The sequence below is a fragment of the Garra rufa genome, chromosome 16 (assembly GCF_049309525.1).
Source record: "Garra rufa chromosome 16, GarRuf1.0, whole genome shotgun sequence".
In the NCBI taxonomy this organism is placed as follows: Eukaryota; Metazoa; Chordata; class Actinopteri; order Cypriniformes; family Cyprinidae; genus Garra; species Garra rufa.
This window is the reverse complement of record NC_133376.1, coordinates 996,409-1,014,042: the sequence shown is the minus strand read 5'-3', so window position 1 is coordinate 1,014,042 and position 17,634 is coordinate 996,409. Positions and strand designations below refer to the sequence as shown.

The 17,634-nt window shown below is 42.2% G+C and overlaps 1 protein-coding gene across 2 annotated transcripts in view; it reads right to left on the bottom strand.

Moving 5' to 3' along the window:
• Window positions 1–17,634, bottom strand: part of LOC141287837 (NACHT, LRR and PYD domains-containing protein 12-like) — a 51,367-nt gene that overhangs the window by 22,504 nt on the left and 11,229 nt on the right. For both annotated transcript variants that reach the window (XM_073819932.1, XM_073819931.1), the window contains exons 3-9: window positions 14,372–16,165; window positions 13,795–13,968; window positions 7,731–7,901; window positions 5,191–5,364; window positions 2,867–3,040; window positions 1,504–1,677; window positions 213–386 (exon numbers count right to left, since the gene is read on the bottom strand). In XM_073819932.1, coding sequence (XP_073676033.1) covers window positions 213–386; window positions 1,504–1,677; window positions 2,867–3,040; window positions 5,191–5,364; window positions 7,731–7,901; window positions 13,795–13,968; window positions 14,372–16,165 — 2,835 coding nt within the window. The remainder of the gene's footprint in view (window positions 1–212; window positions 387–1,503; window positions 1,678–2,866; window positions 3,041–5,190; window positions 5,365–7,730; window positions 7,902–13,794; window positions 13,969–14,371; window positions 16,166–17,634) is intronic.

The window sequence follows — 17,634 nt, the reverse complement described above, 5'->3', positions numbered from 1 at the left end:
TAAAAATATTTTTAAAAATTCATGTTAGTTTCTCAGTTCTGACTGTGTTCGAGTCTGTTTAAAGTCAAGAGATTAAAATGTTTATTGTGTGTGAAAGTGTGTATTTCAGAGTGACTCTCAGTCCTGCAGTATCATGAGACTGAGGAGCAGCTGAACTCACAGCAGCGGAAAGAGACTCAACATTTCAACGTACTTTACTAATAAGACCTTACCACATTATCTCCAGTTTACAGTGAGGATCATCCAGTACAGAGCAGATGAACGTCAAGCCTGATACTCCTAGTTTATTCCCAGTCAGACTCAGTTCTCTCAGGTGTGAGGGGTTTGATCTCAGAGCTGAAGCCAGAGCAGCACAACTTTCATCTGTGATACCACAATAACTCAATCTGTAGAGAACAATGACACAATGTGAATGTAGTTGAAGTGTGTGTAGTTTGTTATTGACTCTGGTCTCAGAGCAGGAAAGGAGATATAATGACAAGCATTGCCACATACTGCTGCTGATAGAATGAGATTTCTGCATGTTGACGCTCAATGGTGCTGTTTGAAACTGTCATGTGCTTCAGGACTGAACAGACACACAGAGCTGAATGTGAGATATTGTTTCATAGTGATATAAGGACGCATCTGTCTGGAGAAACAGTCACTTGCTCCTCTAATAAACAGGAGGTTACTAATAATTCTAATAAAACAGGAGGTAACCTGCTTTACAGGAGCCATGTGTTCTCCATTACATATCATTTATCTGACTATGATTCTGTTGTGTCTCCATTGCCCTGAATGCTGTTGATCCATCTCAATCATTTTAACATTGGTGAGCGCTGTTATTAGACTAATGAGGCAGACCAGACCAGTCTAAAAAATGTTTAAAAAAACTTTTAAACTCTTTGTCATCATAGTAACATTACAGAACGCAGCTCGATGGAGATCAGCACAGCAAAATAAAGAATATCAAATACTGAGGATGTGTCGTTCGCAATGTCTACTGCTATTGCATTCATTTAAATTGCATATTTATGGCCTGAATGGCAAAAAAAGAACATAGCAGTATAAGTACTGTGTTTTTAGTTGTTTCTCAAAACCCGAATGTGAGGAACAGTAAAAGAAAACATAACCTTCCTTCATGTATTGATGACTGTAGTAATGCGTTTAAAATTAAACACATTCAGACTCTTGTATTTTGAACTCCAAAGCTCTGGGATATCCATCCACTGCAGTACGTCACAGAGGCTTTGACTCAATATTTTACACATTCATATTTATCTGAAAGTTCAATATTAATCAAACTGGCAGAATCAAGTTTCAGTAAATGTTTTGTGGGTCAAAAACAGAAGCAGGTCTTGTGATGTGATAAAGATGAATGAAATGAACTTCATCTTTAGTCATTCGTGCTGAGATTGTGTGTTTACTGAACTTTTACTTTACATGCTGATTTTAGTCTTAAAATGACATTAAAGGACACGTCTTACTGAGGACATGTGACTATCAGAAAGACAATCTTACCCCAGTATCTCCAGTTTACAGTGAGGATCCTCCAGTACAGAAGACAGCAGCATGACTCCAGAATCTCCTAGTTCATTCTCTGTCAGGTTCAGATCTCTCAGGTGTGAGGGGTTTGATCTCAGAGCTGAAGCCAGAGCAGCACAACCTTCATCTGTGATGCCACAATAATTCAACCTGTAGAAAACAATGACACACTCTTCACTCTCTCAGATCAAATTAGATCAGTTTATCAAATAATCCATTATTAAAGAGAAAGTATAAACTTAAAGCACAAAATAATAACACAGAACAAAATATGATCATCAAACATTCAAAGTCTCATTCAAGAAATATAAATAATACCACTTAATTGTCTTAATTGTGTATTTTTATTTTACAAAATGTTTGACTATTGTTTAAATAAATGGCACTATTCACTACATAGCTGAGTTTTCCGGGGTTTTTTAATTATTTGTTTTGGATCTGTACTCATATGTATGCAGCAGTGATTTGTGTGATTCCCTTTCGAGTCATTTTATAAACATTTTGCACTTGTCACTTTGGGGAAACTCCTTTTTACCAAAATGCTTGGCGCTCCGCAATCTAGTTATTTGAGTGTTTCAACTTGGTCTTCTTCCTGACCTAGGGGAAGCATATATTCACCTGCTATGGCATGTGTGCCATTTCCCCATGTCAGATCTGTATGGGGCTGGCAAATAAACTAGTTTTAAAATGCAGTGATTTTATACAGTACGTTCCCCAAAGTGACTAGTCCATAAGTTTGACTTTTGTGTTACTCAAAGTAACCATGGTTCCTTGAGAGGAAACAAGACATTAAAAACACTCATCAGAGTTCATGAGGAGTTCAAAGATTCGGAGGTTAATGGCGCACTGTGTCAAACTATATAACAGGAGGTCCCATCCTCCTCTTGAGTACTCAAACACCATTGGTTATTACAGATGCAATATCACCATTTAATCAGGCATCATTTTGGAGAAAAGGAGTTTTCCCCAAAGAAACTAGTATGCAATGTCTCATTACCTTCTCTCAGGGAACCATGATTACATTGAATAACTAGAGACGCTTTACACAATTAAAACAATATTTTGAAAAGAGTCACTGCAAAAGAATGAATGTGATGAATGACCATTAAGAATGAATTGCATGTTCTTCTTTGAGCTCGAGTCTGATTAAAGTCAAGAAGTGTTGATTGTGTGTGAAAGTGTTTCAATTTCCATGTGACTCCTGTAGTATCATGTGACTGCAGCTCATGTTCAATCATTTACAGCTCAATCAGCTGAACTCACAGCCGCGGAAAGAGGCTAAACACTTCAAACATACTTTACATTGTTTTTCATGTCTGAGAGATGTATAAGATCTTACACCAGATTCTCCAGTTTACAGTGACGATCCTCCAATGCAGAACAGATGAACATCAAGCCTGAATCTTGTATTTTATTCCCAGTCAGACTCAGATCTCTCAGGTGTAAGGGATTTGATCTCAGAGCTGAAGCCAGAGCAGCACAACCTTCCTCTGTGATGCCACAATCACTCAACCTGTAGACAAAAATTATGCAATTTGTTCAAAGTTCAAATAATTTTGCAATGGTCCCTTTTCTCGTCCAATACACTACATTAAGGTCAGGGCTCTATGCTTACTTTTCTTGTGAGGAGCACTTGTGCTCCTAAATTAAAAAAAATAGGAGCACAATCAAAAAATGTAAAGGTTGTATCAGCGATTTCAAGTCTGAAACATAAAGTGTCAAATTCAGCTGACCTTTCTTCACGATCCACACACTGCCTGCCCCATAAATTGTCTGTAAAAAAAAAACACGTCTCTGTGGTCAGCCTAGGGTCCGAGATATGCCAAAAAACAATCGGTGCTACCAACGATTCCACAGAAAAACAAACAGTGTTCCAACCAATCACCGTCAGGGGGTTGGTTTTGTGGACTTTCGCTCTGCCTCCCTCACATCCCTGCACCAGTAGGAAAGACCACAACATCAACCCTCTGACGGTGATTGGTTGGAACACTGTTTGTTTTGCTGTGGAATCGTTGGTAGAACCGATTGTTTTTTTTGGCATATCTCGGACCCTAGGCTGACCACAGAGACTGTTTTTTTTTACAGCCAATTTATGGAGCAGGCAGTGAGCGGATCGTGAAGAAAGGTCAGCTGAATTTGACACTTTATGTTTCAGCCTAGAATCGCTGATACAACCTTTAAGGAGTGCAATCTAAACAGTAATCAAAAAAATCTGATAAAAAATTTGCCTTCCCATTACTGTCAGGCATTCACAACAGTCCCTTCACCTGTCATTGCACCAGAAGCCCCGCCTACACAATCATCATCACCAGAGTTCTAATCATGATCACCTGATCCTCATAAATAACTAATAATAAATAACTGCCAGCAGGTGGCCGCAAGACACTGATTTAATTACTGAATCACATCATTAATTTGATTCATTTGAACGGATGGTTCATTCAGGAATAAAGCAAGTGAGTCTTTATGAATGGGAAATTTAATCACCTTTTAACTAGATTCCTTTAAAAATGCACATTCATTCATAAACGAAACACGCTGTGTTTGAACGGAGATGCGCAGCGGCTCAGTTGTGACTTGTTTCAGACTACTTTTGACGACAAAATAGAGCAAAATCAGACACTAGTGTTATAGTCAGACAATGTACGTCACTTAATAATATCTTTTTGTTTATTTAATTGCCATATTAAATCAATATCTCATTTACAAACTCCCTTAAAAATTATTAAAAGCTTAGTTTGCGATATCACAAAGCTCTATTATAATCAACGACGCTGTCTATACTGCACAATCAGTCTCTTATTTACACTCTCTCTACACTTTGTTTATGAAAGGATTCGTAAGATATGTCGGTGATACATTACTCAATGCTGCAAAAACACGCAGAAACCTTAGAAGCTCCCCTCAGCGCAAACACAAATATGCTGATCGGGTCAGTCGCACATGGTGCTCCTAAATATTTTTGACATATTTGTGTGTGTATTTGTCCTTTCAAATGCAAAAAGACACAGTTCAGGATCACACACTATACAGTAAGAGAGGCAGCTTTCTGTGTGTGTGTGTCTTCTTGTGCTTGAGTGGTTTAGTCATATTAAAATGCACACAAAGAAATCGATAAGAGGAATCAAAAATTTAATTTTTTTAACAATCATGGTTGATCTGTCAGTCAGATACATTTAAAAATGCATGCTCTTTTTTCAGTGTTGTTGTTAATGTTGAGGTTATTTCAGCTTCATACAAAGTTTTCTTCATACATTTAGTTTAAATGCACTTTACCATTCAACTAAACTGCGTGCATGCATTTTAGACATTTATATTGTTCTTGATTCATTCATGCCGTAACTGCTTCCTTCTATTTCAATATCACTTGATATTGTACTTTTACGTTATACACCAATCGGTCTAAGCCACGTCGCTTCAAGTTGAACACTCCTATCATGAAATGTGAGATGATGTACTGTACGCAGGTCTTGGGCCAGAACCCAACAAGTAACACTTCATTTTTAGATGATCAGTCATCTTCAGTCATCAGAGTCGTTTGTACTGAGATTTAGTGTGTTTACTAAACATGTATTTTACAATCTAATGTAAGTCTTGAATTTACATTCAAGGACATGTCCTACTAAAGACAAAGACATGTGACTATCAGAGAGATGATCTTACCACAGTTTCTCCAGTTTACAGTGAGGATCCTCCAGTCCAGCACAGAGATGCTTCACACCCAAATTTCCTAGTTGATTCCCAGACAGATTCAGTTGTCTCAGGTGTGAGGGGTTTGATCTCAGAGCTGAAGCCAGAGCAGCACATCCTTCATCTGTGATGCCACATTTATACAACCTATAGAGAGCAATGACACACTCTTCAGAGTGTCAGATTACACCAGTTTAGCAGTAAACCCATTATTAAACAGAAAGTGCAAGCCTAAAGCACAAATCACAAGTTGGACTGAGATCTACAATATCAGAGCACAAAAATGCGGTTTTATTAATAACACTATTCACTACGTAGCTGAGATTTATACCGTTATTATGATCTGTGCCAATATGTATGGAGTAGTAATCTGTGTGTGTGTGTGTGTGTGTGTGTACCTGGTATTCATCACGTTGTGGGGACCAAGGATAGGAATACCAGTAGATTTTGACCTTGTGGGGACATTTCTTAGGTCCCCATGAGGAAACAGGCTTATAAATCATGCACAATTAGTTTTTTTGATGAAGTAAAAGTGTGCACAATCTCCTGTGAGGGCTAGGTTTAGGTGTAGGGTAGGTGTAGGGCGATAGAAAGTACGGTTTGTACAGTATAAAAACCATTACGCCTATGGAATGTCCCCATAAAACATGTAAACCCAACATGTGTGTGTGTGTGTGTGTAGGTTTATCCTCTGTGGTAACAGAATATTTCACAGCCTGTTTATGGCAAGGCCCTTCTGTGACCAGAACAGAGTACTACATTTGTTTTGCGTTTAGATCAAATTGAACTGATTGAATCTTGGTGGACTAACATAAGCAAATTGTCCAACATCATCAGATAAAGATGCTAAGACAACAAGAGGTCTAATGCAAACACACCCATATCATACTTGGAAGAATAAGTATTCTCTTCAACAGCTATGTGTAGTGCAACTTACACAAACTCAGCTGTTAATGGACAAATTAATGTATGCATAAATGGCATAAATGAGAGCACATCCAAAGTAAAACACTAAAATAATTCTGTGCATATTCTGTGCACTGAAGCCTGCTGCGACTGCCACTAGTGCACACACGTGTAGGAAAAAACAATCTGAACATTTCAGAATCAATTCACAATCACTGAAGAGAAAATCGCGATGCATCGGAGAATCTATATTTTTGCCCACACCTAATGTTGCTGATGTCCCAGTCCATCTGATCAACGCAAGGACCACACATCCATTTTCCATTTTGTAGGCCTGTTATTGTAATTATAGCCTGATTCCTTTTTAATCCATTTCATTTCTATGCTTTAAATATTATCCCAATTTCTTGCTGCAATAAACTGTTCTCTGAGCAAGTGCAATGGAGAAAGGGCAGAAGAGAGGTGGAATTTTACTTGTTTGCATCAAAAGCTCATTGTCCTTACTCTCCCACTTATCTATGGTTTATTTTGTAATTTTTTTTTTCTGGCAGCAGTCTAGCACATGCCATGGACCATTAGCACTTGATGCACTATTTGCACTTACAGTGAGGGTATACAATTATTGATCCCCTGCCGATTTTGTCCACTGACAAAAAAAAAAGATCAGTCTATAATTTTCATAGTAGGTTTATTTGAACAGTGAGTGACAGAATAACAACAAAAAAAATCCAGAAAAAAAGTTCTACATTTATTCGCATTTCAAAACATGACTTAGTACTTAGTGGCAAAACCGTTTTTGGCAATCGAAGGTCAATCGAGGTCAGACGTTTCTTGTAGCTCCTAATCTCAGCTTGTTACCTGTATAAAAGAAAATACTTATTTCACTCATTAAAATGCAAATTAATTTATAACTTTTTTAAAATGCATTTTCTAGATTATTTTGATGTTATTCTGTCTCTGACTGTAAAATAAACCTACCATTAAAATTATAGACTCATCATTTCTTTGTCAGTGGGCAAATGTACAAAATCAGCAGGGGATCCAATAATATTTTCACTCACTGTAGGAAAGGAAAGGAAGGAAAGGACGTGACGTGTAGCCAAGTATGTTGATCCATACTTGGAATCCATCTAAGTGCACACACAGTAGTGAACTCACAGCCGGAGCAGTGGGCAGCAGCAGTTGGGGGTTCGGTGCCCTGCTCAAGGGTCTCGCCTCAGTCATGGTGTTGAGGGTGCAGAGAGTGCTGGTCATTCACGCCCCCTACGACAATCCCTGCCGGACCTGAGACTCTATCCCTTTGGGTTAGAGTCTGGCTCTCTAATTATCAGGCCATGACCGCCTCGTAGTGTAAATATACAAACTATTTTAATGTTATGTTATTAAAAAAATAGTTTAACGTGAACACAGAAGTCCACACATGTACAAGAAACAAAACTGGTCACTTTGTGTACCTCTGTATCTCATTCAATCAGAGCTAAGTATTCCCTTTGCAAAAAAATATGTTTGGTCTGGCCTGTTTTGTTTTTTTGATATGTTTTGTTTTCAGAATTTTGATTTGTTTTTCACTTCACATATACTTTACATTGTGTCATATAGGATCTTACCCCAGTTTCTCCAGTTTACAGTGAGGATTTTGTAGTACATCAGAGAGAAGAGTCACTGAATCCCCTAGTTTATTCTCAGTCAGGTTCAGTTCTCTCAGGTGTGAGGGGTTTGATTTCAGAGCTGAAGCCAGAGCAGCACAACCTTCATCTGTGATTCCACAATAACTCAACCTGTAGAGAACAATGACACACTCTTCACTGTGATCTCAAAACTCTGGCCATTTGATAATACCTATCAAAATCAACCGTGGGTTCCAGATCCTTTTCCTATTTAAAGCCCAAACTCAGAAACAACCTACCTAGCATTGTTTGAGAGGCAGTCACACTCAGTTTAAATCTAGATTAAAGACTGGTGTCTTTAACCTGGCTTACACAAAACACATTAATTAGATCAACCAGAACCATGAACACTTCCCATAACACTGATGTACTCATTATATCATGAGACGAATGGCATCTATGCTAATATTAGTAAGTTTCATTCTTTTTTCAAGGTTGCTGTTGCCATCCAGGTTCACTCCGTTTCCAAAGCAGACAGTAACTGCAGTCCCCCGGATCTAGTCCGTATCCAGCCCAGGTTTTGGATCGGCACCTACAGATGACCTCTACAGCCCTGAATGTCAGCGGAGACCACATCAACTAGATGAGCCCTAGAGACAGATTCCATGCAAAGACCTTCTGTCAGGGTTCTGCCCTGACAGCCCTGTCTGTGTTGTCATTGTTTAATGTCTCTATGTTTGTCTTGTGCCTGAGCACATGGCTGTGTCTTTGTTTATGTTGGCCATGTGCTCCCCTTGTCTTGCCTCCTCGTTTTCTGTCACCACGCCCCCTTGTTTAGCCCTCATTACCTGAGTATCTTCACCTGTTTTTCTTGTCTGGTCCTCATTAGTCTTGATTGTCTGCACCTGATCCTCATGTGTCCTGTTCCTTTATATTGTGCTGTCTTCTCTGTTCTCACTGCTGGTTCGTTGCGTTTGCTTTCCGTGTTCTAGCATCTTTATAAGTCTTCACCTAGTTGTATTAATAGTATCATCTCTTTACTCCTTGTCAGTCTAGTTTCTCATTTAGTTCTTTTGTAGCATTTTGGATTTTTCTTTTGTTTGTTATTTTTTTTGACCCTGTCTTGTGACCGCCTTTATTTTGTTCTAGCTTATTCTAGCTTTTAGTTTAGTACTTTGTTTTTTTGTTTTTGACTTTTTCCAGTCTAGTTTTTTGGGTTTTGTTTCTAGCTTTTTGGTTTTATTTTCTTTGTTTCTTTTCTTTTCCCCTGTTATTACAGTTTTAGTTTTTTATTGTTTTTTTTCCCTGTGTGTTCTTGTTGTCTTGTTCTGTATCTTTGTGTTTGTCCTGTTCAGTGTCTTGTCTGTCCCCCCTGGCGGCTGCTCTCTGGACCTGGCTTACTGGACTGGTGGTTGTAGCTCTGGACCAGGCCCTATCGTTAATGCTCCATCTCCCTGACCCTGCTGCCCTGCCTTGCCTGGGTCCATCTCTGCTGTCTCCTGTCTCCCCTGTCGTCTGTCCTGCCTCACAGTCAAGAACTTCCACGATCATCACCTCCCTGTTTGCACTCCCGTTCACTCAATAAATGTTCAATTTCCGCTCATTCTGCATTTGGGTCTTTTTCTAGTGTTCTGCGGAGCCAGACCGTGACAGAACGAACCAGCCAACCGAGGACCCAGCAGAATGAGCATCAAGTTTGTTCCACCCGCTACCATCGAGGAGTATCTGGCGCTCCAGCAGGCAGTGGCGTCCCTTCGCCAGCAGGGCAGAGAACCTCGGTCCTATTCCCAGTTCTTCTGGACCATGGCAAGGGGTCTGGATTATGACGACACGGCCCTTAAAGAGGCTTTCAACCTCACCTTGGATGACCCCTTGCCACGATGGGAGATGGAGCAACTACGTATTCTGGACTTTTGGGGCTTCTCTAGTTATTTGCACCATCGCAAGGACTGGCAAATCCTGAACCCCCCGGAGGATGTCGGCAGTGACCAGCCTACCCTTCTTTCCCCTCCAAGTCAAGTCCACCATCATCTTCTGACTCCCACAAGAATACGGAGGGATCGTAGGAAGAGGGCGGCTCGAGCTGCTGCGTCTGCCAGGGTGCCAGTTCCTGCTCCAGCCCCTGAGTCCGCTCCAGTCCCTGCTCCAGCCCCTGAGTCCACTCCAGTGTCTGCTCCAGCCCCTGAGTCCGCTCCAGTGTCTGCTCCAGCCCCTGAGTCCGCTCCAGTGTCTGCTCCAGCCCCTGAGTCCGCCCCAGTGTCTGCTCCAGCCCCAGTGTCGGCTCCAGCCCCTGAGTCCGCTCCAGTGTCGGCTCCAGCCCCTGAGTCCGCTCCAGTGTCGACCCCTAAGAAGAAGTGCAAACCCAAGAGGAAGAGAGCAATCCAGAACTTTGTCCTACCCTCAGAATCCTCCGAACCCGCTCAAATCACACTGGAGCCCGCCGAGCCCATTGTAATTAATCCTGATCCACCTAAATCCACTCCAGACATCCAAGGGCCGGTCAAGTCGTCTGCGGTCATTCTTGAGCCAGGCCAAGACACCGCTGCACCTCCTGAGTCCAGTCAAGTTGCAGAGGTTCTAGTAAGCTCTAGTCCTGTCACAGCTGTTTTTTCAATGTCCAGCCAGGTTACAGCTGATCCCTTGAATTCAAGTCAAGTCACAGCTGTCTCGCCCGAGTCAAGTCACGTCTCGCCCGAGCTTCCTGAGTTTCCGGCCAAGATGGCCGTTGACCCCGAATCCCCGGCCAAGATGGCCGCCAACTCTGACGCCCCGGCCAAGATGGCCGCTATTCCTGAGTTTCCGGCCAAGGAGGCCGTCTATCCTGAATCCCTGGACAAGATGGCTGCCAACTCTGAGTCCCCGGCCATGAAGGCCGCCATTCCTGTGTTCCCGGCCAGGGAGGCCACCAAGTCAAGATCCCCGGCCAAGGAGGCCGCCGATCCTGAGTCCCCGGCCAAGGAGGCCGCCAACCCTGACTCTCTGGCCAAGATGGCAGCCAACTCTGACTCCCCGGCCAAGATGGCCGTTGACCCCGAATCCCCGGCCAAGATGGCCGCCAACTCTGACGCCCCGGCCAAGATGGCCGCTATTCCTGAGTTTCCGGCCAAGGAGGCCGTCTATCCTGAATCCCTGGACAAGATGGCTGCCAACCCTGAGTCCCCGGCCATGAAGGCCGCCATTCCTGTGTTCCCGGCCAGGGAGGCCACCAAGTCAAGATCCCCGGCCAAGGAGGCCGCCGATCCTGAGTCCCCGGCCAAGGAGGCCGCCGACCCTGACTCTCTGGCCAAGATGGCAGCCGACTCTGACTTCCCGGCCAAGATGGCCGCCGACCCTGACTCTCTGTCCAAGATGGCCGTCGATCCCGAGTCCCCGGCCAAGGAGGCCGCCGATCCCGAGTCCCCGGCCAAGGAGGCCGCCGATCCCGAGTCCCCGGCCAAGGAGGCCGCCGATCCCGAGTCCCCGGCCAAGGAGGCCGCCGATCCCGAGTCCCCGGCCAAGGAGGCCGCCGATCCCGAGTCCCCGGCCAAGGAGGCCGCCGATCCCGAGTCCCCGGCCAAGGAGGCCGCCGATCCCGAGTCCCCGGCCAAGGAGGCCGCCGATCCCGAGTCCCCGGCCAAGGAGGCCGCCGATCCCGAGTCCCCGGCCCAGGAGGCCGCCGATCCCGAGTCCCCGGCCAGGATGGTCGTCAAGCAGGAGTTCCCAGAGTCAGCCCTCAAGCCAGTTCCCGTAGCCCAGGAGGGCGTCCCTGATGCAGCCTTCAGACCTGATCCTGTTGCCCTGATGGGCATGCCCAAGGTAGCCCAAGACCTCAAGCCCAGTCCTAAGTTTCCCCAAACTAGATGCCCCCATGGACCAAGAGGGGCTTCTGGTGGGGTTCCTGGGCCCACCATCCCTCCCCCAGTGCCGCCCAAGCCTGGTGGGCCTCCAAAGTGGCCTCCCCCTTGCTCGGTCCAAAGCCACTTCCCTGGACTTTTCCTTCCCACCCCTTTCCCTCCCTCAGTATTCCCTGGCTACCTTGGGTTCCCCAACCTAGCACCCCACCCACCCTCCCTGTTGGTACCCCCTTGGCACTTGCCCTTCCTGGACGCCTGGAGGTGTCCGTTCGGGGGAGGGTACTGTCAGGGTTCTGCCCTGACAGCCCTGTCTGTGTTGTCATTGTTTAATGTCTCTATGTTTGTCTTGTGCCTGAGCACATGGCTGTGTCTTTGTTTATGTTGGCCATGTGCTCCCCTTGTCCTGCCTCCTCGTTTTCTGTCACCACGCCCCCTTGTTTAGCCCTCATTACCTGAGTATCTTCACCTGTTTTTCTTGTCTGGTCCTCATTAGTCTTGATTGTCTGCACCTGATCCTCATGTGTCCTGTTCCTTTATATTGTGCTGTCTTCTCTGTTCTCACTGCTGGTTCGTTGCGTTTGCTTTCCGTGTTCTAGCATCTTTATAAGTCTTCACCTAGTTGTATTAATAGTATCATCTCTTTACTCCTTGTCAGTCTAGTTTCTCATTTAGTTCTTTTGTAGCATTTTGGATTTTTCTTTTGTTTGTTATTTTTTTTTGACCCTGTCTTGTGACCGCCTTTATTTTGTTCTAGCTTATTCTAGCTTTTAGTTTAGTACTTTGTTTTTTTGTTTTTGACTTTTTCCAGTCTAGTTTTTTGGGTTTTGTTTCTAGCTTTTTGGTTTTATTTTCTTTGTTTCTTTTCTTTTCCCCTGTTATTACAGTTTTAGTTTTTTATTGTTTTTTTTCCCTGTGTGTTCTTGTTGTCTTGTTCTGTATCTTTGTGTTTGTCCTGTTCAGTGTCTTGTCTGTCCCCCCTGGCGGCTGCTCTCTGGACCTGGCTTACTGGACTGGTGGTTGTAGCTCTGGACCAGGCCCTATCGTTAATGCTCCATCTCCCTGACCCTGCTGCCCTGCCTTGCCTGGGTCCATCTCTGCTGTCTCCTGTCTCCCCTGTCGTCTGTCCTGCCTCACAGTCAAGAACTTCCACGATCATCACCTCCCTGTTTGCACTCCCGTTCACTCAATAAATGTTCAATTTCCGCTCATTCTGCATTTGGGTCTTTTTCTAGTGTTCTGCGGAGCCAGACCGTGACACCTTCTCAACTAGATGGCCATCGGCACAAGTCCATGGGGACCAGACAAGTCCTCTGCACAATCTGACCAGAGTTGCAGCCTGGAATTAAACCACACCATGCTGGTTTTGTCCAGCCAGTGTAAATCATCTGGTTTAGTATGATTATGAAATCACAAAAGCAGTTATGTGCAGCCTGTCAGTGAAGTAATCAGTGGCTCTGTGATCAGTAGTAAAAGCTTGAGTAGTAAAGGATTGAGTTGCTTGTAACATGCATTTGAAAAAGCAGCACGGGTCAAACATCTTTCCAAACATGAGAAGCTGTATGAACCTCTTGTCCAAAAGACAACATTTAATGCCATGATTTACTCCAAACTCACTTCATAACGTCAGTCGAGTGTTTGAAACAAAATCTGTCTGTGAGATGATCTGGCTTCTTACACAGAATGAGGCATGTAACATATTTCATAGTATTCTACACAACGATAAAGGCCATGTTGATTAGCATTGCATTATATGTATACTTTATTATAAAGAAAATACATGAGAAGGTTTGAAGACCTTTTTTTGAAAAACATTTATTGTCATAGTCAAGTGTTAAGTCACATTGAATCAATGATATTTTCATGTGTTGAATTTAGTTACATTTACTGTTTGATCTGCTACAGCGATAGGGGTTTCCAGGAACAATGTGCATTATCTATTTTCTGTTGGGCATATTTGGAGCTTCAGCGTGAGAGTGCCCTCAGGCCTTCGGATGGAGCAGTATTTCTACTACTGATCACAGAACCGTGCTCCACTAACAAGCTGCACATGAAAAAAAAAAGCCAAATTGCAATTCCAGTTTGATTCCGATTAATTATGCAGCTCTATTATACAGCCCTATATCCCTTCATTTAAAGCTCAGTCCAATGAACTCACAGCAGCAGAAAGAGGTTGAATACTTCAAATATACTTAACGTTTTGTTTAATGTATGAATGTTATATATGATCTTACCTCAGTATGTCTAGTTTACAGTGAGGATCCTCTAGTACAGCAGAGAGCAGCGTGACTCCAGAATTTCCTATTTTATTTCCATTTAGACTCAGTTCTCTCAGCTGTGAGGGGTTTGATCTCAGAGCTGAAGCCAGAGCAGCACAACCTTCATCTGTGACGCCACAATAATTCAACCTGTAGAGAACAATGACAAACTCTCTCAGATTCTATCCAATCCATTATTAAAGAGAAAGCCCAAATCACCATGTCTGATGTATCTTTGGACTAAGATATAAAATATCAGAGCACAAAACATTTCTCATTTAAGAGAGAAAAATAATAATACTTGGAAAATGTCAGTGATAAAAAAATATAAATATTTGAACTCCTTTTTTAGCAAAAAATATTTTAAATGTTTAAAAAAAAAACTGAATAATGTATTCATATGTGCTTCTCTTTTATTTAAATGTATTGGTTTCACTTTTTTGATTTGAAAAATACTGACCACTAAACAACATGTGTAGCGCTGATATTTGAGCTTTTAACTTTGATTTCTTAATGTTTTAACAGTGAAGTGTTTGTTCTCAGTGATACTTACTGAACTGATCTGGATTCTTTAATCACAGGCAGCAACTTCTTTAAAAAATTCAGTTTTTCAGATTCACTGTTTTCTCCAAAATATGTATTAATATCAAACTCATCCAGCATTTCCTCTGATGTCAACAACACAAAAACTAAAGCAGACCACTGAGATGAAGAGAGTTTGGTTCTCTTTATTGTTCCAGATTTCAGATACTGTTGTATTTCCTCCACTAGTGAATGATCACCCAGTTCTTTCAGACAGTGAAACAGATTGATGGATTTCTCTGGAGAGTCAATGGTCCTGATCTTCTTCTTGATGTACTTTGCTGTTTTCTCATTGCTGTCAGAGCTGCTTCTTTTCAGTGCCATTATTTGTTGTAGGAGAATCTGATGAGACTCCACTGACAAACCCAGAAGGAACCACAGGAAAAGGTCCAGATGTCCATTTTTACTCTGTAGAGCCTCATCCACAGCTCTCTGATGAAGCTCAGATAATGAAACATGTTCTGATGAATTGAGTTGAAACCAATCCTTAACTTCAGAACGTAAACTCTGGTCAAACACATTTCTGTTGTAGTTTATAAAGGAGAGGTGCGCATACAGAGCCGCTAGATGTTCCTGAATGCTCAGATGAACAAAGCAGAAGACTTTCCCCTGATACAAGCCCAACTCCTCTCTGAAGATCTGAGTGCACAATCCTGAGTACACTGATGCTTCTGTCACATCAATGCCACACTCTCTCAGGTCTTCCTCATAGAAGATCAGGTTGCCTTTCACAAGCTGCTGAAAAGCCACTTTCCCCAGTTTGAGGATCATGTCTTCATCTGTCACCTTCTCATAGTCCTTCTCATGTTTGATGTTGGTCTGAAGGATCAGGAAGTGTGTGTACATTTGAATGAGAGTCTTGGGAATCTCTCCACTCTCTGTTGGACTCAACATCTTCTCTAGAACAGCGGCTGAGATCCAGCAGAACACTGGGATGTGGCACATGATGTAGAGGCTCCTCGATGACTTCAGGTGTGAGATGATCCTGTCGGCCAGACTCTGATCACTGATTCTCTTCCTTAAGTATTCCTCCTTCTGTGGCTCATTGAATCCTCGTACCTCTGTCACTCGATAGACACACTCAGAGGGGATGAGATCAGCTGCTGCTGGTCTGGAGGTGATCCAGATGAGAGCAGAGGGAAGCAGATTCCCCTCAATGAGGTTCATCAGCAGCACGTCCACTGAGGCTGATTCAGATATATTACACCGTTTCACTTTACTCTGAAAGTCCAGAGACAGATGACACTCATCCAGACCATCAAAGATGAACAACACCTTATATTTATCACTGAATATTTCCACTTCTTTTGTTTCAGGGAAAAAGACATGAAGAAGATCTGAAAGACTGAGTGTTTTGTTCTTCATCAGATTGATTTCTCTGAAAGGAAGTGGAAATATGAGCTGGACGTCCTGATTCTCTTTCCCTTCAGCCCAGTCCAGGATGAACTTCTGCACAGAGACTGTTTTTCCAATGCCAGCGACTCCCTTTGTCAGCACAGTTCTGATGGCTTTGTCTTGTCCAGGTAAAGGTCTAAAGATGTCACTGCATTTGATGGCTGTGTCCTCTGTTGCTGTTCTCCTGGATTGTGTCTCAATCTGTCTGACCTCATGCTCATTACTGATCTCTCCACTCTCACTCTTGGTGAAGTAGAGCTCTGTGTAGATCTCTTTCAGGAGTGTTGGGTTTCCCTGCGTCGCTGTTCCCTCATACAGACGCTCAAACTTCTTCATCAGATTTGATCTAAACGTCTTGAGGACTTCATTGCTGTAAAATTAAAATGCCATAATATTGCATAAGTGAGAAGGTTTATTTATAAAATGTTATGTCTTTGTTGTCAGTATTATGAAACCCTGGACATAGAGTTGGGTAAATAAAACCTGTCACTGTTACTAATTATGTATTTGAGTGATGTGTGATGATGGACTGCAAACTAAGTACTTTCGCTTTTGCAATGTCTCCACAATATGGCAGCTGCAACATTACTAAAATGGTAAAAGTTAAGCTTTCTTTCTTTCCATATACATATGGGCGGTGTTACGCTAATCTACTCTCCCCATGACGTTTTAAGTGGGGCGTGTTTGAATTAGCTATTTTAAAATTTATAATAAATATCTCTTTGGTTTTAAGACTTTAAGCTTTGCAACTTTACAGATCTTATTAATGCACAAACAGCTTGTGACACTCCAAAGACAAAGGAAAACAAGAAACCACATCATATGACCCTTTTAAGGTTGATCTGTAAAAAATAATAATATTAATGAAAACAACAACAATAATGTCGTTTCTACTCTGTTCTTTTTGTCTACTTGTAAATTAACTAATTAACCAGATTAACTGGATTTCACACTGCTTGTAATTTGTAAATACCTAGTTCTGACATGAAATTCTAGACGGCGCAGTCTGACGGATTGTTAATGTAACCGAACCGTGAGTAAGATGAACTGTTGCATCCCTACTGAGTACGATAATGTTTTATATTAATGACAATCTAACCCCCTGGGTTGTGGCAGTTTCCCAAAAGGAACTTCAATTACTCTGTCATGTCTGATCATACAGATAAAAGCAGTACATCAATCAAATCTGTAAAATCTGTCTACTTTTATTTGTATATACTCACAAAAACAAAAAAACATTGTGATTTTGCAAAATAAAGAAAACAAGGTGTATACTGTATATACTATAACTCAGACGTTCAGTGGGGGGGGGGGGGTCATGATTTCAATATTACGACACCTCACCGCAACAAAGCAGTGAGTTTCATCAAGTTCATCTGGCTTACTGTTCGTTTCTGGAAGAAGGCGCGCTGTGAGGATTAAGACTGATGTTTACCTTGATCAGAAGAAAAACGCAATGAGACGCAAATCCAGCAGGAGGAGACATTTACATGAGTAAGTCATTATGAAGTACGTTTCATTTCATTGCATCTAAATGTTTCACGATGCCAGAATGTTTTCAATGTTCTAGAAAATGCTTAAAAGTAATAGTCTTTATGCTGAAACACTGAATGAAATAATGTAAGAATATTTAGACTGTATATTGTATAATACATACTAAGCATTTATGACTATAAGATCATATTTCTTTATTTAAATTTATTGTATACTAATTAGATGTAAAGTGTTTATGCTGAGTGTTTTTAGATGTTTAATGTGCTAAACAATTAGTTTCTCAAATATAAAATGTCCTTTTTTACATTAGTACAAATGCGTGAGTCTATGACTACAAAATCACAC